This window comes from Sebastes fasciatus, chromosome 4 (genome assembly GCF_043250625.1).
Source record: "Sebastes fasciatus isolate fSebFas1 chromosome 4, fSebFas1.pri, whole genome shotgun sequence".
NCBI classification, from domain to species: Eukaryota; Metazoa; Chordata; class Actinopteri; order Perciformes; family Sebastidae; genus Sebastes; species Sebastes fasciatus.
In genome coordinates, this window is record NC_133798.1 from 33,614,790 (window position 1) to 33,637,273 (window position 22,484).

At 38.5% G+C, this 22,484-nt stretch overlaps 2 protein-coding genes across 2 annotated transcripts; one reads left to right on the top strand and one right to left on the bottom strand.

The window, feature by feature from the left end:
* The first annotated feature begins 3,550 nt into the window (after positions 1–3,550).
* On the top strand, positions 3,551–10,508 carry ric3b (RIC3 acetylcholine receptor chaperone b). Its single transcript, XM_074633756.1, has 6 exons — positions 3,551–3,921; positions 4,801–5,027; positions 5,672–5,750; positions 6,476–6,569; positions 7,044–7,177; positions 9,142–10,508. Exons 1-6 carry the CDS (start codon positions 3,798–3,800, stop codon positions 9,624–9,626), a joined length of 1,143 nt encoding a protein of 380 aa, XP_074489857.1. The 5' UTR covers positions 3,551–3,797; the 3' UTR covers positions 9,627–10,508.
* Positions 10,509–10,806: 298 nt separating this feature from the next.
* psma1 (proteasome 20S subunit alpha 1) lies at positions 10,807–16,935 on the bottom strand. The gene is made up of 10 exons (XM_074633758.1): positions 16,819–16,935; positions 14,351–14,395; positions 14,154–14,255; positions 13,416–13,519; positions 13,240–13,328; positions 13,004–13,074; positions 12,748–12,877; positions 12,385–12,464; positions 11,371–11,475; positions 10,807–11,111 (listed from the first exon to the last, which is right to left on the bottom strand). The coding sequence occupies exons 1-10, from the start codon at positions 16,819–16,821 to the stop codon at positions 11,040–11,042; spliced, it is 801 nt and encodes a 266-aa protein (XP_074489859.1). The 5' UTR covers positions 16,822–16,935; the 3' UTR covers positions 10,807–11,039.
* Between the last annotated feature and the right edge of the window lie 5,549 nt (positions 16,936–22,484).

Consider the following 22,484-nt stretch of genomic DNA (forward strand, 5'->3'; position numbering starts at 1 on the left):
CATCAACGGCCTCGCCCCACCTTATTTGTCCGAGATTTTAACTCTCCGCGAGCATAACAGGGCTTTGAGGTCATCGGGTCAACTTTTTTTTTAGAAGTCCCGAGGTCGAGGTATAAGCTGTGGGGTGATCGTGCTTTTGCTGTCGCTGATCCTAAACTATGGAACAAGTTACCCCCTGATATACACACTGCCACTGACCTAGTACTTTTTGAATCTAAACTCAAGACTTTTTTATTTAGATTGGTTTTTAATACCTAGTAGCGCTGTGACATTTTCTTTATCATTTTTATGATTTTATGATATGTTATGCTTTATCCCTCTTATTTATTGATGTTTATGTGAAGCACTTTGGATACCTTTTGGTTATTGTAAAGGGCTATACAAATAAATGTTGATGTTGATTGATTAACTGAATAAAATAAATCTTTATAGTCCACCAGGGTGGAAATTTGTCTTCAGCTCACCAAACACAGGAAACAACATTAAAGAACAGAGGGACTCTATAGCGCCTCCCGGAGGTCAAGAGCTCAAACTGGCTGAAGAGAGGATCGGAGCTATCTGTCAGGAAACTCATTGCTTTCTTCCTCGTCCTTTCTATAAGAAGTTGAGTCAAGGCCTTTTTTGGGTTTACCAACTATTTTTCTTGCCATTGACATAATCCTGAACAGTTTATTCCAGTGGCGTAGGCAGAAATCACAGTGTGGGTGGGCACAGAGAAAATCAGGTGGGCCGGTCCTGTCCAAGACCAAAACATCTACTTATAAGATTCTGAAAACAGGCCACGCACCAGTTTAATCCTACAAGCCTTCTACATCATCATCATCATCATCAGAGGGAATGTTACAGGAACCTGACATGTATATTTATCTTCTTTCCTCGCTCTTCTTCAGCTTTGTTGACCTTGTTTTTAGCTGCATTTCTATTTCCGTCGTACAATGAGAGCAAAATAACCAGAGTCAGATTCCTGGTAGCCTAAAGTATGTGTGGAGGTTTACTCATACCTGGACAATCAAGCTGATTCTGATCCAACAATACAAACATAAATAGCGCATAGAATAGCATAGCATAGCCTGGCATGGCGGCCACATATTCACACACACAGTCTAACCAAGTACGGATAGATCACCTGCATTAACGTTAAAACATACAATTTAACATTGCCTGGCACGGCGGCCAAATATTCACACACACACAGCTGGCAGCAACATCAGCATAAAATCCAACTAGTAGACCGAACATAAACTATACCCAATAAACAATAATAATGAAATAGGCCATTGGTCCATAATTGTAAATGATCTTACTTTTGATGATTCCAGCAGGAGACGTCGGGGCTTCTTGGTGTTGAACACTGAAATGACTTCATAGGGTCAAAGAGTTCAGTCTGATGTGATGCCCTGATGCCTGATGAGTCTTTCACCAGTAGGCCTTGTTATGGGTACAGTAGGGTGACGGGGGGCCTGTTACGCCCACGTCTAGGAGGGTAGGAGCGCAAAATAAAAGTATAAAAGGACGTTCCCTCCCCGGTCCCCAAACTACAGTCGCAGGACTACATTTTAAGTTTAGTAAACAAGCTTTATTACAAAAAATCAAGTTAACAAATAATAAAATTAAACAATATAACTCAGCGTGAATAAAGGCCAAAACAACAAACTAAATTATTTATCTGACTAACCCTGAACAAAACTAGAAGTGCACTCGGAGAGCGCAGACCTTCGCCAAGGCAGGTTTCATGTGCCACCAAAATCTAATGGATTGTTCATTGTGCCACACCCCTGCGCTCCAAAAGATTTCATTCAAATCCATTACAGACTTTTGGAGTAATCGTCCAAACGGACAAACCAACAAACAAACCAACGCCGGTGAAAACATAACCTCCTTCCTAGGCCTTCAGCCTTGGGGGAGGTAATAAACAAGCAAACAGAATGACAGTTCCTAAATGTGTCTCCCGAGGATACAGCAGAAACAGGAGAAAAGATGGCCGTTCACCCGGACCAGTGAAGTGCTATCTTTAGCAACAAAGAAAACCTACAACAAGTTACACAAGGACGAAGCCAACTAGGGCTCTAAGGCTACTAATTCAACTGTAGATCACAGCTTTAACTAAAAGGTTTGGAGGCCGAGGACAGAACAAGGCTGCTGTCAGACTACCTGAGCATTTTAAACTGCAGAGATGATGGTTGGACCAATCAGCAGACCGTCCCACACCTCCAGCCAATCAGAGAGAGAGCATCTACATGGAGATACAGAGATCCTCACCAGACAAAGACACTCACTCTCACTACAAACACATTTCAATATACGGTTGAGAATGATGGCTGAATTTCTTCCTCCTGCTCCCCAGGCTTCTGTTCCTCAATGTACAGGTGTTTCCGTTTAAAGGTCCCATATTGTAAAAAGTGACATTTTCAGGTCTTTTATATTATAAAGCAGCTTTAAGTTCTATATAAATACTGTGAAAGTATTGAAACGCTTAATCCACAGAGAAATACACACAGCCCGTATTCAGAAACTGAGCTTTTGAAACAAGCCGTGAGGATTTCTGTCCATTTCAAAGTTTTAAACGTAAACATTCTAAATGGGTCCCAGTTTATTTCCTGTTGCAGTGCATGTGAATGACATCAGCTGACAGGAAGTATACATGGACCCAAGCTGTTGCCTAGCAATGCAGTTCTGTTGCAATTCCGTTGAAATGCGCTAAAATGGAGCGTTTCAGACAGAGGGTAAATACAGGTATATTCAAGCAAACAGTATGAGGAAAATAAAGAGTTTTTTGAACATTAAAGCATGTAAACATGTTCTAGTAGAAACACAAAATACAAGTAAGAACCTGAAAATTAGCATAATAAGGGACCTTTAAGCAACACAATACATGTGAGTCTCACAAGAAACGTGCAGATCAAAAAGAGATGTGCCGATCTATGGATGGATTTGGGCAAGGCATAGTTACAAGATACGGGGCAAAATAGAAATGTTTATTATTTAAGTTAGATAGACATTATATTATAATTGTAGACTACCTCTCATCCTTGCTAACGTGTCCCACATTGTCCCACACAAACATACTCTTTGTCCCACATTTGGTTTGTTGGGATCTCTGCATCTAACTGCACTACCTGCAAACACCTCTTCTAACCACTGGTGCACTTTAAACTTTAAACTTACTTTACAGTACATCCCATATACCATTTTATAGACTGCACATATTACATCTATTTATTGTACACTACATTTTGTATTGATGGACGGTACACACTATGTTCATTCTCTATGTTCATTCACTATGTATATTCTATATCTCTATTTATTGTTTTTATAATTTTTGTACACCTGTACCTCTGTATCTGCACTTTGCTGCTTTGACACCTGAATTTATATTAATAAAGGTTCATCTTATCTTATTTTATCTGGTCACACTAATCTGAATTCTTCCTCTACCACTAGGCTATAAAAATAAATGAAAATTATTTGATCAGGATCTCATAAATTGAGCTTCAGTCTATGTGGGATTAATTGTTTATAAAACATGTTTACACACTAAATAATATATATATATTTTAAATAATTAAATCATCAGTGTACTGCTTTAAAATGACAAGTCTTTTGGCGCCACCCAGTGGTGAAACACATCTGTTACAGCTGTAGCTTCATTTCCGGTCCTCACGTCAACAAGGAAGTTCACCCCGATGGATGAGAAGCGACATCAACCAGCGAGCATCACCTCTTCCTCACCGTGAACCCCTCAGATCATCATCGTTTCTTTCCTCCTACAGCCAGGTGACCGTTTACCTGTCCGCATGGCGATGTCAACGTTCCAGAAGGTGACGCTCGCGACGTGTCTCGTGCTGTGCGTCGCGCTGCTGCTTCCTAAGATGCTGCTGTCTCGCTCCGGGAGGAATGATGCTGCTGAGCGGCCGGAGGGTGCGTCATCTTTAACACCGTCTCTCTCGATGTGTGGGGGTTTCACCTAGAGGGTTTAATCTCATCATTTAGTAGATTATAGGGATGTGATATAAACTGTATTTATTTAGTGATTTAAACCACAGTGTGTAATGAACATCACCGGTGCATCATCGGGCTTGTAGTTACACTTTCCTCCCTGAAGGGGGCGTAAAAATATAAAATACACTCAGTTGCCAGTTTATTAGGTTAAATTAATGCAGTTTAATACAGTCCTGCAATACATCATACATAAGATAAGATAAGATATTCCTTTATTAGTCCCGCAGTGGGGAAATTTGCAGTGTACAGCAGCAAAGGGGATAGTGCAAAAAACAAGAAGCATCAGCTAACAGTAAAAAAGAGCTCAACAAAGTGTAACAAAATTGAGATGTTACTGTTGTTCTTATATAAACATAAAGAAATGTAAGATAAACAAAGAAATATAAGTAAAACACAAACAAAGGTAAGAAAAACTAAGAAATGTAAGAAAAACATAACGAAATGTAAGAAAACAAAACAAAATGTAAAAAAAAACATAATGAAATGTAAGAAAAACATAAAGAAATGTATGAAAAACATAACGAAATGTGAGAAAAACAAAAAGAAATGTAAGAAAAACATAATTAAATGTAAGAAAAACTAAAAGAAATGTAAGAAAAACAAAAATAAATGTAAGAAAAACATAACAAAAGGTAAGAAAAACAAAAAGAAATGTAAGAAAAACATAAAGAAATGTAAGAAAAACATAACAAAATGGACATTAATTGTACATCTAGTTCAGATTGTACTGTACTCTGCTGTCATTCATGTTTTCCCCGGTTGACTTCTCCTCACATGTCATCCCTCCCGTCCCTGCAGGCTCCGGTCGCTTCCCTCCGATGATGCACCGCCAGGCAGCCCCGGAGGGTCGAAGCCAGAGGGCTGCAGCCTCCGGCTTCAACAGAGCCCAAAACTCCGAGGCCGTAGTCAGGACCAAGGGAGCAGGAACGGGAGCCGGAACGGGGGGCAAGTCCAACCTGGCAGGACAGATCATCCCCGTATACGGCTTCGGGATCTTACTCTACATCCTCTACATACTGTTTAAGGTGAAACACTGATACTGTATAGACAAGAGTTGATGTAGAAAGTACTCAAAGCATTTACCTGAACGTTTTTATAATGTGAATGATAATATATAGTTTGACATTTGGGTTAAATGTCTGGAGTCTCCACTGGTTGCCTGTCAAACGTTCCTTAAAAATACAGATGCACTGACAGTAAGGCTGCTATTGAACTTCAATACTGTTTTGGTACTGACTGAAATGTGTCTGTGTCTTGATTAATTATTTGATCAGACATTTAATTATTTAAATAAATAAAAAATAAAAATTGTAGACAATTCATATTTTAAGGCAATGTTTGTGTACGTCTACTTGTGTTAAGACAATATTTAACATGTGAGATGTTTGTCTTATTTTGTTAGATTACAGAGTTTTGTCAAAAGCCATGTTTATATAAGTTATATATAAAGTTATCGCTAGTATGAACAAATTTCAAATGACACCCAGCCCTGAATCACAGTAAAAATGTAAAAATCAAAGTATTTTAAATTGGAGTAAAATGAAACCATGAAGGAAAATAGAGAACCTTTTTCTTTATTTAAAAGACTTTTAAATACAGACAGACAGCTGTGGGGTTTGTTGTGATGTGATTTAATCTCGATATTGTCTGTCTGTTGTCTCCCTGTCAGATCACATCGAAGGGGAACAACAAGCCAACAGAGAGCCGCTTTCCTTCGGTTCGATCAGAGAACATGAAGAGAAAGATCAGTGAGTATCATTCAGCGTCAATTATACTAACTTTTTTAGCATTTAGCTTCTCATTTCTTTAAAAAAACAGTGTTACACTAAAGCTCTTGTTTGTTTAATGTTTGAATGCACTTATTTTCCTTGATTTTTGGACAAAAGCATGTAATGTAATTTTCTGAGGACATACTGCAACGCTTCGATGTTGTGTGGTGATACTGATTCCTCAGATTTAAGCTGATCGGGAAGAAGCCTGAGAATCGGTTCCCAACCACATAATACAGAAATATTTACTTAGAGGGACAACAAGGGCCTTCACCATGAAAAAATGCCTCTTCAATTATAATAAAATGTCTCTTCAATAATAAAGAAATGTGTATAAAGGGGGTTTTAATGACAATAAACAAAATAAAACCTGCATGCGTTGCAGCACAAACTGTATGACTAGCATTAAGGTCTACCCTGGTGCAGGTAACCTCGTGGAAAGGTGTTCTTTAATAGCTGACGTTCATCTTTACACTGCATTAACGTCATGAGAAGTAAATTAATGTTTTCTGGCATATTGAGTCCAACGAAGCATCATAACAGTAAGATGAATTGCAGGCTGCGAAAACATCATTTTCCAAATGATTGAAACCACCTGAACTTTTGTGCGGTGGTGGATTATTGTCTGTGTTGTAGTTTGTTTGAGCTCAAATGGTGTATTAACGCATTTCCTTCATTTATTTTCTCCCTCTGTCGCCGTCCAGCTGACTTTGAGTTGTCTCAGCTGCAGGACAAACTGAGGGCAACAGAGTTGGTGATGGAGAACATTGTTTCCAACGCCCACCACAGTCCTGACAGGTGGGTGTGTGCCTTTACTGAGGAATCGTTTAACAGGAATTAATAGTTTGATGGAGCTCATTTGTTTATTTGTTAATTTCATTACATGTGTGCAATGAGACAAACATGACACTCCCATAAAGTATGAAAGCAGAGATCATTTCCTTTCTGCAATTTGTTCTCTCCCTTTTATATAATCAATAATAATATAATTATTTCATGTGTTATCTGCAATGACTGCGCAAAATCTTGTTGGTTAAAAGTTTTAAAAGTTTATTACTTGTTATTATTAGTTACTCCGGTAGGCTGTAATTAGGATGTGTGAAAGTATTTATTGTTTTTAGAAAGAAATATACAGCTAATGTGGTTTAAATGTGTAAATTTAAGGTAGAAACAATGAGATCTGCTTGACTTCACACACTCACAACATGAGTTATTCACATTTAGGAGTGAAAGATGTTCAGATGGTCGTTTGGTTTTCTGTCCGTGTTGCAGGGTGAAGGGGGTGACGGCGGACCAGGAGGAGAGTCTCCTGCAGCAGCTGACGGAGATAACTCGGGTGATGCAGGAGGGCCAGCTGGTGGAGAACATGGAGCCAGAGAAGAAGGACCCGGAGGAGGACTGGGAAGGTACATGAACACTGCACGCTCACGGTGGCTGTTTTATAACGTAGCAGTTAGATTTTACCCCAAAGGAACATATTCTATTTTTACATATTATTAACATTAAACTTAAAACTCCTGTAAGTTCTTACCAGCCAGTGTTCCCCTCCATCTTATTACAGTAGGAAACAAAACTTTAAGGGAGTGGTAATCTTTTGTTTGGTGACGTAGCTGTGAGCAGAAACAGTTTTTTAGCACTTTAACGCATCAAAAAGGAATGGTGCATTCAAGTGCTTGTGGTTAATTCCTTCATATAATAGTAACGATCAAATTCAGGTCATCGTTTTCACATTGTGTGTCTGCTTTATGTTTCAATGCAGCAAACAGTCAAATATTTATAAATAAAATAAAAATAATAAATAAAACGACCAGACCTATATTTTATACATTTAGTTGAGTTGTGTACTTACATCATCCCAACTGTTTCCAACAATTTTCAAAACTAGAGAACTCTGTTTCGTTTGGTCGCCTGTCAATGGCGTCATATCCCCTTTGTGCATGCGTCAGTGTTGTGGTTGTCTGCCAGAAGCTGTCATTAATTGACTTTTAACCAGTTTTAAGCCACCTCTTGATCATATTTAACTATATATTTTAACAGGATGAAAAATTTTAGTCTGGATCTGAAGTTATCAGAGAAACAAGCTGAGCAAACGTTAGAGGCAGCTCAGCTCGCATCCCCTCTGGGACGTTCTGTATTTGCCGAGCAGCATCAGAGAAACACTGATTTTTAACGTGAAACTGCTTTATTCAGCATTTTTACCGGTTTTAACCATTTTCAACTAGGAAGAGATCTCAAAAATAATTTTAATTGCGCTACCATGCAATAACATAATGACACTTTCTACAAAAAAGAAAAACAACGCTATGCTCTTTATAATGATTTACCTTCCTTAAAGGGACTATTTGTAACTTTGTACGCGCATAAATGTAGCGGGTCGTTACACATGCGCGCTCGCATATGCGCGTTCGCGTGTAGCCGCTGTACACTCCTCCTCTGCCTGCTCTCCTTCACTCAGACAGCTCAGCTCGCTCCACCTCCAGACGTGAACGCGCACTCACTCCACACTGCAGAAGAGTTAGTTTAGCTCTGAGAATATCTAGTGAATGCACAGGGGACGTTTGCGCAGAAATAACTGCTGCAGCTCCTCCAGACCAACAGAGGCTTTCCGTGTCTTGTGAAGTGACCGAGTTCTGCAGAGAGTTACGTTGTTTTCTCGTTACCGACCGGGTGCCGGTGTCTCCTCTGCTCTCTCCGGCTGCGGGCGGAGAGAGCAGAGGAGACATGCTGCAGAGTTCCGCTGCCTCAGCCTGCACTTAGGCAGGAAAAGCCAACACTAGGATCAGATCTAAATCATGTTCATGGAGAGACCTTCGTCTGGTCAGCTAACATTACTGCCAAGCAGCTGAAATATAGAGTGATATTGTGGTTTTAGCTGACGTGTGTCGCCTCACTGTTTTGAGCGATGCTCGTTCAGGTATATTGAGAGCGAGCAAGCGCGAGCCCGACGCTGACTTTCGTTGATTTCACGGCCACAGGTGACGCTGTTAAGAAGCATTTCTGAAAGTTACAAATAGTCCCTTTAAGCTTCTCTCAGAGTTTCTGCAAGTTAATTTTGGTTCTGTATTTGCATGAACTGAAACCAGAGGACTTCCTGGATGGCAGGAAATCAGTCTGAAATCATATGTTCCACATGCAAAGCAATACAGAGAAGTAGCCGAACCATGGTTTGATTTTCTATAGATTATGTCCAAATTAAAAATTTGCTTTTGGTATTACAAGTTTTAATGTCAGGACTATTGACAAATAGTGATTATGCTGTGCTAATCAGCTGTAATTGCAAGTTCCTAGATTGAATGAGGCGATGGGTTTTTCACATACAGGTAGATCAAGGAAAACTGATCAATTAATGACTTATTCAATGTCTCTAAAGGTTCTGCAGATTATCCTGAGGAGCCGCAGCAGCAGTGGGAACATTCCCGCTGCTCCTGTCACCACGGTCAGCAGACGGAGACGGAGACGGAGGCTGAGAGGTCACAAGCTGATGGAGCCGACCTGGACAACCTTCCTGAGGACGTTGCAGGTGGAGGAGAGGCTGCTGAGGATCCGAATAAAGAGAGAGAACCTGATTTGACAGCAGCAGGTGAAGAGGATGTAGAGCCAGAGAGCGATGCAGGTGTGAACGAGAGGGCGGACGACGTGTGTGAACGCAAAGAGCCAGCGGGTAAAATCGACCTGGGTGTCCCAGCGGAGGACCTGGCCGGAGTCCTGGAGGACCTGGAGCTCACGCTGAAGTTGACGTCCGTGATGGAGCATGAGAAGATGGAGGATCTCACCATGACGACGGAGACGGACACTTCCTGCGGCACCGTGAGACGGAGGAACAAGAGGAGGAGAGCGAAGAAAGCCTCGCACTAACTCCCAACATGACTGCATATGAACTTCAGCCTGGACGGCTGCTTCTTTTAAATCTGCTCTCATCAGATGGGTTGTGTTGTCAGCCTCGTTTATCTACTATACTTGAAGTGAATAACTTAGAAAATGTGTTTTATATGACCGTTAATATCAGCTTTATCCACAGGCTAGAAAAGGCACAAGTATAGTTTATGGTCTTAAAACTGTTCTGTTTCCCCAAGAGAAAACAGGGGCCTCATTTATAAAACGCTCACAATCAAATACAATAATATCAGTCTGTATAATGTATAAATTCATGTTTTTTAATTTAACATTAAGTTGCTTCCAGGTCAAGATTTGACTGTGAAAAAAATCCAGTATTTATTTCTGTTGGTGGAGTTATTTATCATATTTCATTTGTCTTTTTTTGCATGATTAGCAGCCTCTTTTCCTGTAAAATGTTTTTACGTTATTTACATCAAGTGCTTGTATTAGAGGTGGTTTTAAAATGTATAAATGACCTGCAAACATGACCGAATCAGGCCACTTCAAAACATGTTCTACAAATTAATACATTTCGAAACTGCCAGAAAGAAGTAATTTATAAAGAAAGGAAACACTGATATTTTATGACATTACTGTCTTTTACTGGGCTGATAGTGCCTTTTCTCACCTGTTACAATACATGTTTAACAACTTCCTGCAATCTTTATGTCCAAGATGAACATTTTTTAGAGGAATCTTAAATTCTATTCAACAGCCTCAGTCTGAGGAGACACAATAGATGCACTGTACTAAATTAAAGAAATGGGGACATAAATAAATCCCCTTCTGTCTTCCCATCAGTGTCTGTGATGGAAAAATCTTTGTCTTCTGTACCGATAAACATTTTAAGCTTTTAACAAACCTGCTTTCTTGTGTCCTAAATTATTTAAAGATTTTTAATTTTATAAACTGAATTTATTTATTGTTCAGTAAAGCACCTGGTTATGGCACAGATTGGTGATTAAAGTACTGTGGATAACTTAAATAAAGTGTTCTGGGTTCTCAACTTACTCTTCAAGGCTGTTTGATTTTTACTATAAAAACGCTGTGGCTCAGACTCTTGAAACTCCCACTGTTTGTTGCCTGCAATGTTGCTCATCTAGATATTTTAAGTATTTTTGTGTATTAAATAGGCAACTAATGTAATAAAGAGCCATAGCACAATTCAAAAAAAGAGTTTATTACTTGTATAATGTTACACTTTACTCATACAAAAGCAACATCACATTGGTTGTTGATGTTAGCAGAATATTTTGGATTGACGGTTGAGCGAGTGGCACATCACAACAACAACTTCTCCTCCTCTAAGATTTACTCTGGTGAGTTGCAGTTCGGTCTGGCTTTGTGCCCCGCCCCCCTCTGATAACAGGAAGTTAACTGACAGGAGACGCCTCAGTGCTCCATTGGCTCATCAGGTACCTCTGGTGCAGCTACGGCGGCGGGTTCATCTGCAGGCTGGGCGACCTGACACAAAAACAGAATCAGACATCAAGGTCTGTCTAACACTGAAATAAATATAACCCCAACGTGTGAGAATATTTCAACATTATGCCACTGGTTCATTACTAAGGGGAGGACTAAAGAGCTGTCTAACCTGGCCCCAATGCAATATAACCAACAGAGGATACAGAGCTTGTTAGTTTGGACTAATCATGTAGAAGTGTGCAGAAGACAATAAATAAAATAGAACATTTGTTGTGGACTTGATAAATCGTTGCAGTACCTTTCTCTGTGGCCTCTCCTCCAGTCCCTCCAGGAACGGGGCGACATCATCATCGTCATAAATGACAAACTCCATGTCCTTACCCACAATGCCGATGGAAACATTCTGAAAGAATGAGAAGTATAAGTAAGAAATGGCCTGCGTACTATTACATTTAAAAGATGATCACAGCATCCTCAATACCTACTAGGGTTGGGCTTTTATAACACTTCCCGTCATTTTCCTTTGAAACCATTTAGGTTTGCTTTCATCAATTGTAATTAAGTTATCGATAACATTCAAAGTACAAAAACTAAAAGACATATTTTCCCTATTAGATGACATTTTGGATTCATATTTATGTTCTGACGCTTTTACATAGCTCTGTAAAACACACAGATCTGATCACAGGCAGGACAAGTGCTTGGCTGTGTCCCAAGTCACACATTATGCATTACTTACCCAATATGTGTACTATTGTTCAACATATTTTTGTGTGAATAAATAGTAGTATGTATCTTTTCGGACGCACTGAGCAGTAATTTACGTCGTCGCCTCCTGAGAGCCTTCTTGTCGGTTTGAGACGTGTAACCATGGCAACCCGTGCCAACCTCATAATACGAAATGATTTGTGAGAATCAAAGTCTGAACTAATTAAAAAATATATATTACATCTATAGCAAAGTGGAATCTTATACTTACACTTAAATTGAAGCGTTATTGGTGTTACAGAGCTGTCCGTCAATGTCTGTTAGGAACGTTGTCGCCAATATTGCATTGCATTGTGGGATATTTATGCTGCTGTAGTGTCCAGCGTTTGTATACTGTAATATTTCACTGGACATAGTATGCAATTCGCGTACTACTAAGATTCATACTCGGGTTTCGGACATACAAAAAAATCTCACATACTGTTTAAGTGTGGAATTTTGGACGCGACCCATGTCTTAATTAAGACACAGATGAAGACAAAGATGATTGATCTCTTGTGTAGCTGAGCGTCACATCAGACAAGAGTGGAGAGAGTTGGCGTACCTTGGTAGTGAGGTCCTGCTCGGCGGGGAGGGTTTCTCTGAGAGCACGGAGGCCGTGCTGGACCAGATCATTCAGATTACCTGAGAACAAAACAATACTTTCTTCACTCAAGTATTTCCGCTGGTCAATCAGCAAGTGGAACACACTGTTTGGTACTGTGACTGTTATCCATGTTTGATTTGTGAAGTTGCTAAATGAGATCTGTGAGAACACTGATGAGTAAATACTTAAATAACTCATCATCTCACATATACAGTAATCACACTGTAATTAGGACGTGAGAAATCCATGACAACCTGGCTAATAAAGATGCAAACACATTCATATGAGGGAACAAGGCTAGTGAAATTAATTTCATCTTACAGTCGGAGAATTTCTCCATGCATCTCTCCAGGTAGGTACGTGCAGACTGAGAGCGCGCTCCGATGGACATGGCTTTGCAGTCAAAGTAGTTGGCTGACGGGCAGGTCTGGAAGATGTGAGGTCCCATGTCCTGGTAGACGCACGACAAAACAACAAGAGCTATGGTCAAATTTGAATTACGACCTTTATTCTTTCACGGGGAAAAAATACTATAGATGAGTAAAATAAAGGAAGATGTTTGAGTGAGCAAACTTACATCAAAGCCAGCAATGAGGAGTCCAACACCATAGGGCCTCCTTCCATACCTCTGTGTTGGGATTTGAGTTTCTGAAGGTTCAGTTAAGGTTCACTGTTGCCATTCACAATTATTTGACTTCATAGAGTATTCACACAAAGAAAACGGACCAATATAACCACTAAGATAGCGATACATAAAAAATAACACCACATTTTTTTCACTACAGAAATTCAAGTTAACAATGGTTAGGATACTGCTGCCAATAAGAGAGACAAGCCGTGATGCTGGAAGGGGCCTGTCGAAGACAAATCTTGAGTCCAAGCACTCCTGACGCATGAAGTTACTGCGGAAGAGAGGGTGCAATCAGATTTATTGATTCACAGGTTCACTGAAAAGCTCTATTCGGACCATGAAGGCAGCTGTGACCTACCAGAGCAGTCTGGCATCAGCAGTCAGTCCAGCAATGGAAATGCCGATGTGGTTGTCGACATGGAGGATCTTCTTCTGGTGGGCAGCCAGTTCAGACTGGGCTCTCTGGAGGGACATGAAAACATCAGGCATGATCTCATACTTGTCCTTCAACTGTCACTAATAATCCGTTACATGTTTTGTTGTGTCTTTATGGGTTATGAATGAATGAATGAATGAATGAATGAATGAATGACTATTTCGAACAAAAAAATAAGTAAAAACAGATACAAAATAATAACAAACAAAACAAGAGTAATAGTGTCCGAAAAGGAGTATAGGTAGAAGTAAAACTTCTATTTCCCTACCCCTTTCTCACTTCCCCTCTATTAACTCATATATCATAGAATTATAATATAATATAATATATAAACTATCCCAGATTTATTTACATCCCAAATTAAATATATGAACAGCATCCCAAATTTATTTACAACGCACATATCCATCCGGAGTTAAAAAGTAGATATAAACTAACCCTTAACGCAACCCTTATCACAACTCTTCCTCAACCATATATAATACATTTAAATGGTCCATTAAATATCAAACATTGCTTCCACGGTTTGCGGTGTTTCCAAATAAAAAAGGGAAACACTTGACACTTGGATGAATTTTGGCTCAAAACATTATTTAAATGTAATAAAGTACGTTTTTGGGAAGCAGAAATATCAACAGACAAGACATTGAAGGACCGTACCTTTAGTGCAACCAGGACTGCATGGGTTTTGGATTTGAGTCCTACAGTTGCAGAGCCTTGCTTCACTGCCTCCATGGCATACTCGATCTGATGGATACGGCCCTGCACCAACATGAATAATAGTATTAACATATTATACTATGGCATGTCAGTGAGACATAGACAGAAGTCAGAGGTTAAAGCAAACAGCGACTCACCTGCGGGCTCCATACTGTCACGTCGTTGTCGTACTGGTTGCGGAACTAAAAGATAAAAACAAGACATAATTAGAAATTGACATTTAAAAAAAACATTATAGAAACACACAAGAGCAGAGCTTACATAGTCTGCAATGTCTTGCATTATGCGCTTTTCTTCAGTTACAGACTGTTTGTCACGGACTCCAAGTTACGACTACACGAGGCTCTGTGTCTGTCTTCAGACCGGACCTTTTTTTTTTAGACTCAGGTTTTAAATTACTACCACGACTGAATAATGTATTAACCCAGCTGTGTGTGCAGCCATTTACCAAATAGAATCATGCAACCAAATACATCAACAATGGATGACTACAAACACATGTCAGCACTAAACTCTTTTTGCTGTATATATGCAGGACAGATAATAACGCACTATACTCACTTTTAACGGTCTCTTCTGCACTATATTCACTTTTTTAATAGTCGTGTATCACAGCTGTTACTCTGCACTATATTCACTTTTAACAGTTTTCTTCATCTCCTTGTATTTTTATATCTGGTATATTTGTTTTGTACTTTGCACTACTAACTTTTGTACTGCCTTTTTACTAACATGTTTTGCACTCTGGAACTGTGATGCTGGAAACTTGAATTTCCCTTGGGATCAATAAAGTTACTATCTATCTATCTATCTATCTATCTATCTATCTATCTATCTATCTATCTATCTATCTATCTAAAGCATGTCCTGCTTGTTTGCAATGTGGTTTTCTATGTAACACTATTGCTTTTGGTTCTGATGCATTGTATGAAGCCTCTCATAACACATTGGCCAGGATGTACAGGTGTGTATTTATTAATTTGCAATGACCCTTAAAAGGTCCCATTGTTGTTAACGGTGCTGGGCACCACCTAAACTTGGTTACTGCACAAAGCTAACTGACATTAGATGAATAAAATACAGACTGTACGAAGGTTTAGCTAAATTACAGTGAATTACAGGTGCATTTACCTTTGTTTACATTACATCTATTTTTATATTTAATACTTCTAGTGTAACACTTCTGTTTAGATTTATTTATTACATCTACTTTAGCTGTTTTATTTGCTTTATAACTGTGTGTATGTTTTACCTGTTGTATGTTTTATCTGCCTCGTTTAGTCTTGTCTAGTATTTGTTTTAAAGCACTGATCAGAAGTGGCAACTCTGAATCTCGTTGTATTTAATACAACGACAATAAAACTTTCTATTCTATTCTATTCCAACAACTGGAGTTAAATGTGTTAGCTTCACAAAATAGGTTATTAGTGTGAAGACGAAGGCCTGGTGAGCTGAAGGAAAACGAAAGTAAAAGACATGATACTTCAATTTTGATGCTAACTCTTAGCCTAACGCCTGTCAAGGCCTATAGAAGGAGGCTGGGACACGGATCTTGTTGTAAGGGGTACAGCGCATGCGCAGTGTGATTTGTTGCGACAACGATTTGTAATTGAAACCAATAACTGTATATTTTGTGATGATACTGAAACTACTGATCATTTATTTTTTCATTGTATATATTCTGGAGCTTTATAGCTTCTGATATACATGACTAGCTTTTCCCAAAAGTTTCTCATCTGGGAAACTTCTCTCAAAAGGACATTGTTTATGGACTTAATAATAACAAAGATGACTTTCTGGTGAATAACATTCTCATTCTTGGAAAATGTTATTTGCATAAATCCAATTCTTTCTTACATAAAAGCCCTTAAAGTCATGAAAAACAAAAATGCATTGAAACTTCTTAGTATAATAGAAGAATATGAATTACAGGTACAGCCCTAGCCCTAAATTTAATTTATTATTATTTACATGTATAATTTTACATATTTTATTTGTTCTTGTTCAGTATGCACCTTGTCCTTTTACTCTTATGCAATAATCTATGAGCCATGTTGTTTGTATTTTGAATTTGTTGTGTAACTCAAGCTGCCGTCGTGTGGATTGGCTCCAGTTCGATGAGTGCAGAGCAGATTCTACTGCGCATGTGCAATACCACCCGGAGATATGAACGTTGATGACGCGTGACCCAGCCTCCTTTTTATAGTCCTCGTTAGCATGCTAACCACATAAGCAGCTAACTAACTAATCAGCAACGCAACAGTGATATTAGAGTAATAATGTTGAATGTAAATAGTTCGGGTTACTTATGGGCATTGTTTAATGTAATGTGATCCGACAGATATTAGTCATGAAGCGTTTCTTTGGGCAGACGTCATGTAGCCGGTATCAGCTAGCATGCTAACGGTTAGCTAGCAGCTAGCGGTGTTTTGCTTACTCACAGTGCAGCCAGGAGTTAGCATGCTAACGTTAGCATGGTGGGATTAAGATAACCCTGTTTTTAAAGGTTTCCTGTTAAATCAAACTACATGAACACGCTGCAGGATATATTTACAGTGTCTGTATAATATCTAATGTTAAATTGATTAATCTCATTGATACTGACCATCTCTGCTTTAGAAAGAGTCTCCTCCGCCTGTGATGTGCTGCTCTGATCCGAACTTGATTTGTTTTCCTGGACGCGACGTCAGGGGAAAACAGCAGAGCACCGATTTAAAATCAGTGATCGATTGAGTAAAGTTGCGAGCTGGAGAGAAAAACAAACAAACTGCTTATTATCACTATATTTGGTTATTTCATCCTGGTTCTTTTAATCTATTTCCGTTTGAATCTATCAATAAAGAAGAAAAATAAACTAAACTTTTAAATATATATGTATATATTTGTATATATATATATATAAAAAAAGGTTTAGTTTATTAGAAAAATAAACTAAACTAATAAACTAAACCTTTATATATTTATATATATATATATATATATATATATATATATATATATATATATATAGGCATAGGCATAAACAAAACACATGTTTTTTTTAATCAAGGCCTTTCTTTTCAGATAAAAGCAATCATCACCCACAACAATGGTTTTACATGGTCAACATTTTTGTATATTTTGTTATTTCATCCTGATCCTTTTAATCTATTTCCGATTAAATCTATCAATAAAGAAGAAAAATAAACTAAACCTTTATATATATATATATATATATATATATATATATATATGTATATATTTGTATATATATATATATAGGCATATACAACACAAATACATTTTTTAATCTAGGCCTACTTTCTTTTCAGATAAAAGCAATCAGTTTATAGTAATTTTCTCCCTGATTCTTGCTTCTTTTTTCGTTTCTGCACTGACCGCACAGGTGCAGTGTTTGTGCACGAACACTAGGCGGCAGCAATAAATTAGAAGAAGACACTGTGGGTTGGGTTGTGGACATCATGGACAGTGACAAGGAGCACACATTTCTATTGCAGAAACACATAAAGAGACATTAGATTGTCCCGTAGACAACAATAGAGGCTATTTTATGCTTGCTTGTAGATGTCTTTCCATGTCTGTCAATATAAATTATGGAGAAGTCAACTTAAATAATGAAAATCTAGATTTCACTGTTTCCTTTTCTATAAAGGTAATAGTAGATTAAATTAACACTGAACTGGTGCAGGTCCATAAACACTAACTGAGTTTTATTTAGTGCCAGTGTAAATTTAAAGTTTATGCTGTAATTTCAACTTGAACCAGGCTTCTATTTCTTGATCATTACTCATAGCCTACTAGAAAACTTTAATGCACCCGGTGGAGGTAAAACCACTGGTGCACAAATGAATATATGCAACAAGTTGAACTTTATTATTTCATTCCAAATGACATTTTTGTGGTTGTGTGAGATTCAATTCAATATGTCAAACTAACTAAATAATTCAGTAATTGAATATACAGACAGATAAATAAATAAATAAACAACACAAGCAATCATGAAGTCAACATAACATTTGTGAAAACTCAAAAGCAGCTGTAAAACGAAGGCAGCAGCAGTTCGTGTGCTGTCTGCTTCTTCAAAGGTATAAATGCCACCCATTTTAATAATTCACATATGTTATTTCTGTGCCACGGAGCACTTCGGTCAATACTTCTCATCCACTGAGCTTTTCTAAAAGCTGGAAACTGGAGAAGAAACACATGACCTTTAAACTGGAGTGAAGGATCTGTCTGTCCTCGAGAGACCACCAACTGGACTGTGTCGAGGTCTGAAACCAAAATGAGCCTTAAAAACTTGTTTATATGAGCTGCTCTAGAATATTAATTTCATTTTGTTGTGACATGTCACAGTTTGACCAAGTCAGCATCTCATTTATTATCGACAAAGCAGCCGCTGAGGAGTTTCTTCTTGATTTCTGTCTTTTAGGAAAGTGTCACCAAGTTCAGAAAAACTGACTGAACCTCTTAATCTATATAATGCCTTAATGAGATGTCTTGATATGTGTCTTTATGATGATTGACACATTTTAACCAGCAGCCACCTGCATTTGTCGCAGTCCTTTAAGAAAAAAAATTGTTCTCCCTAAAATGACTTAAAACATGGAAGGATGAAGACTTTGAATGTCTGTATCTTTTTAAATAACAGCAAGAGTCCTATCATCATTTCAAAAATTAAAGATAATAGTTAAATATCTTACTGGAATATTGTGATAACATGTAATGGGACTAATACTGTACACCTCTTATTGAGTATAGAAACATCAAAAGTCCCTCATTTGATGGGTAAAAGGCAGGAAATGCTTGATATAATCAATGATATTTGAATAAAGTAAAGTAAAAGTATTAATTATGCAGAATATTTATTACATTATTTGATTATAATTATTGATTATTGTTCATTAATTTAATGCTGCAGCTGGTAAAGGTGGAGTCCATTTTAATTATTTGATATACTGCTGGGTAGCAGCAGTGTTAACCTATAATAATATCATAATTTATTATGATATGACCACTACTTAACCTTTAAAAAAAAACTGAAACACGAAGCAGTCATGTACTTATGCATAATATCTGTTCCCTCCTCCTCCCCCCGAGGTCTTCTGGTTCATCCTGCATTTTAACCAGCTTATTGTATGTGGGTTTGTTTTATTCGTAATGTAAATAATGTGTCTATTTTGTATGTAAAACTGTTTGTGAGCTCTTCTGTGTGCTGTCTCGTGGACTGTCCTGTGAGGTGTCCTGTAATTTTAATGTTTTTAAAAATGTTTTTATACCTGCTTTAGGGCTACAGATGCAATTTAGCTATTGTGCTAATTCTGGCATATTTACATTGATGCGTATTGCTGATATGTTGATTAATGTGCACTGTCCTAATTCAATAAATTTAATTTAAAAATAAATAAATAAATACATATATATATAATATTTATTTAAAATTATTTATTAAATTATTATATATTTTATATTAAAATAAATAAATATATATAGCAACTAAAGCTATAAAATAAATGTAGTGGAGTAAAGAGTACAATAATTCTCTCAGAGATGTAAGTATAAGTATGGAATGGAAATACTCAAGTAAAGAAAAAGTACCTTGAAATTGCACTTAAGTAAAGTACTTGAGTAAATGTACTTAGTAACTTTCTACCACTGATAATCATTATAATAGTCCAGAATCACAATGATGCTAATGGTAGCTACTGAATCCCAGTGGAGTTATACTTGTTGGGGTGTTTTTACATTATTTCTTCTTAAAGTATCTGAATGCTTCTTCCACCACGGTTGAGTCGTTAATGTAAAATGGATGAGTTTTTACAGTTAATAGTGGAATACTGGAAAACATTTCCCTCCATTGTTGGATATTATAACAGCTCTACAGGTGGACAGATGCTGACCGGTGAGTCTGTAATAAATTACACGTGCACTGTGAGTCTTCCTAACACGTGCATTCATACTGTACATCCTCTACGCTCAACATCTTCTATTTCAAATTGGAATAAAGATATATTTTTTAATTTCTCAAAGATCCAGTCACTTCTCTGCAGTCAGATAAATGCCTCTCATCCTCTCTCACATCCAGCTCTGTGTCTGGTTTTAAGCTTTTTTAATGATATCTGATGTACCCTTGATCCAGGAGGAGTGGGGGGGGGGGGGGGAATTAGTAGGGCTGTGCTGACGAGCTCTCCTCCTCTGCCAAGGCAGCGGCAGCACGGCGGTGGCCATTACATCAGCGCGCCAACCTCCTCCTTTGTGATTGAGATTGTAGGAGCTGTGCTGAGCTCAGCATGTTTTTTCTCTTTTTTTTTTTTTCCTCCTGGGGGCCTCATTTAACTCTGCCAAACGGCCCTCCGTTTAATTTTTCAAATGGAGAGCAGCCTGAGTCACTGTGTGATGGGTCCAAGCCACACTGTGGACTCTGCGCTCGCACGTGGTGGCGGGGGAAAGAGGGAGGCGGAGGTGCTTTAGGGAGTAGAAGAGAGTGTGAGTGCTCCCATTCCTCTACCCATTCATGGTTTTCAGCTGGTGTTAATCACACAGGGAAACAGTGAACTCCTGCTGTATCTCTGATTCAGATTCAGTTCCTTTATGTTTCTTTGGATAATAAATGTCATGGCATCAGCACAGACTCTTTTTTTCTCTTACTTTATTGTGTCTTTTACCTGAACTACAGGCTACTTCTTCTTGAATGATGACAACACATTTTGCATCCTGAGTAGCTAAATATCGCACGACTCTCATCCCCTTGTTGCTTAAAATAGGTCAGCGGTGTGTTCGCAGCCTGGAAAATGACTGGACTAGTAGGCGGGAAAGGTGGCGGCTCTGCCAAGGTTGCATTAAGCTGGCAGCTCTCCTGTAACAAGGCGGGTCAGAGGTCACCAGCCGCACGGCCAAACGGAGGAAAGCCACCTCATCCCCCTCCCCTCCCCTCCGCGAGTTTTATGAATACTGTATGTCGTCATTGACGTTAACACGGCAAAGGCCAGCGCATACGTGCGTATGTGAGACGAGGTGAGGTGGGAGTCTTGCAGAGATTCTGTTCGCTGCCGTCAGTTTCCTGGTGTTGACGAAAGCGCTTATGCAGCAGTTCAGTGGCAAATGGCTGAAGAGGCTTTTTCTGGCACAAAAAAAAATGCAGTACATTGTGGGGGCACTTAATAATATCAGCAGCTAGATAGATCGTCTCTTTGCTCAGTCTATGAACCTAAGAATAGACAGCTAATAAGCTTTTTCAAACAGAAACTGGTTCACTTTAAACCACCTGATGCCGGCGAGTATTACATACATACTGTACATATACTGGCTGTTTGAGTCACTCAAATGCTGGCTAACAGTAATCCGGTTGCTGTGAGAAGTGATTGAGTACTGTTCACTGTGAGAAGGAAATGCAGTCCTGGAAGACGCTGATTTCAGTCATTATGTTAACAGCGATTACAATTTTCCAATCCATCATTTTCATTGTTTTAATGCCAGGAAATGCACCCACACCAGCGCCGGAGTACCAGAATCCATCATTTTAATGTTCTGATTGCATCTGACCACAGCTCACTGAATAGAAGTTTTAAAGAGAGTTTTTAGGAGGTTGCACTTCACGATACCATGATACATTTTCATAAGATATATACAATTTCTCATTTAGTTAATTTTGTCAGGTGAAAGCACATGTTCCCCACATAAATTCTGTTCATTAATACACATATTCAGTGATAAAGTTGGTGAAACACAAGATCTCTGAGAAGAGGAGATCCGCTGACTGCGTGCAAAATTAGCTGCAGGGAAATCCTTTTTGCCTCTCAGTATTGTATCTGTAAAACTGGGCTTTCTCTAAGTGCTGAGAGGATTTATGTGTTGAAGACTCCACTCAGACTCACACACTTTGTTGGTTATTAGACCGCACATTGTCAAGTGTAGGATAGATTTCCTCCTGTTAGAATCATTGGCTCGCTTTAATCTAACTTTTCATTATTTTTTCTAAACAACTTATTTCTATTTGCACCTCAGAAGATTACTGAGAAGGCCTAAGGCTGATAACCTGTATGTGCCAATACTAGTTAACGGCACACTAACTTGTCCGTCAGTCTGTCGGTCCAACACTTTTGTTCAGAGGAAAATATCTCAACAAATATTGAGGGGATTGCCAGGAAATTTCTGACATTTAGAAGAGGATATTATTGACTATGAAAGCTCACAATTTCACCTTGTTCAACACAGTTTAGGAATCTTATAGAACTAGACCCAAAAAAAGAGACCAAATTTCCATCACCCACAGCT

What these genes read in the sequence shown, in the direction of transcription:
- ric3b (XM_074633756.1), top strand. Translation starts at nt 3,798, where the DNA reads ATGGCGATGTCAACGTTCCAGAAGGTGACGCTCGCGACGTGTCTCGTG. An exon ending in TGCTGCTGAGCGGCCGGAGG is followed by an intron (nt 3,922 to 4,800) that starts GTGCGTCATCTT and finishes CCGTCCCTGCAG; the next exon opens with GCTCCGGTCGCTTCCCTCCG. An exon ending in GCCCACCACAGTCCTGACAG is followed by an intron (nt 6,570 to 7,043) that starts GTGGGTGTGTGC and finishes TCCGTGTTGCAG; the next exon opens with GGTGAAGGGGGTGACGGCGG.
- psma1 (XM_074633758.1), bottom strand. An exon ending in CAGTCCTGGTTGCACTAAAG is followed by an intron (nt 13,520 to 14,153) that starts GTACGGTCCTTC and finishes ATGTCCCTCCAG; the next exon opens with AGAGCCCAGTCTGAACTGGC. An exon ending in CATGGAGAAATTCTCCGACT is followed by an intron (nt 12,465 to 12,747) that starts GTAAGATGAAAT and finishes TTTTGTTCTCAG; the next exon opens with GTAATCTGAATGATCTGGTC.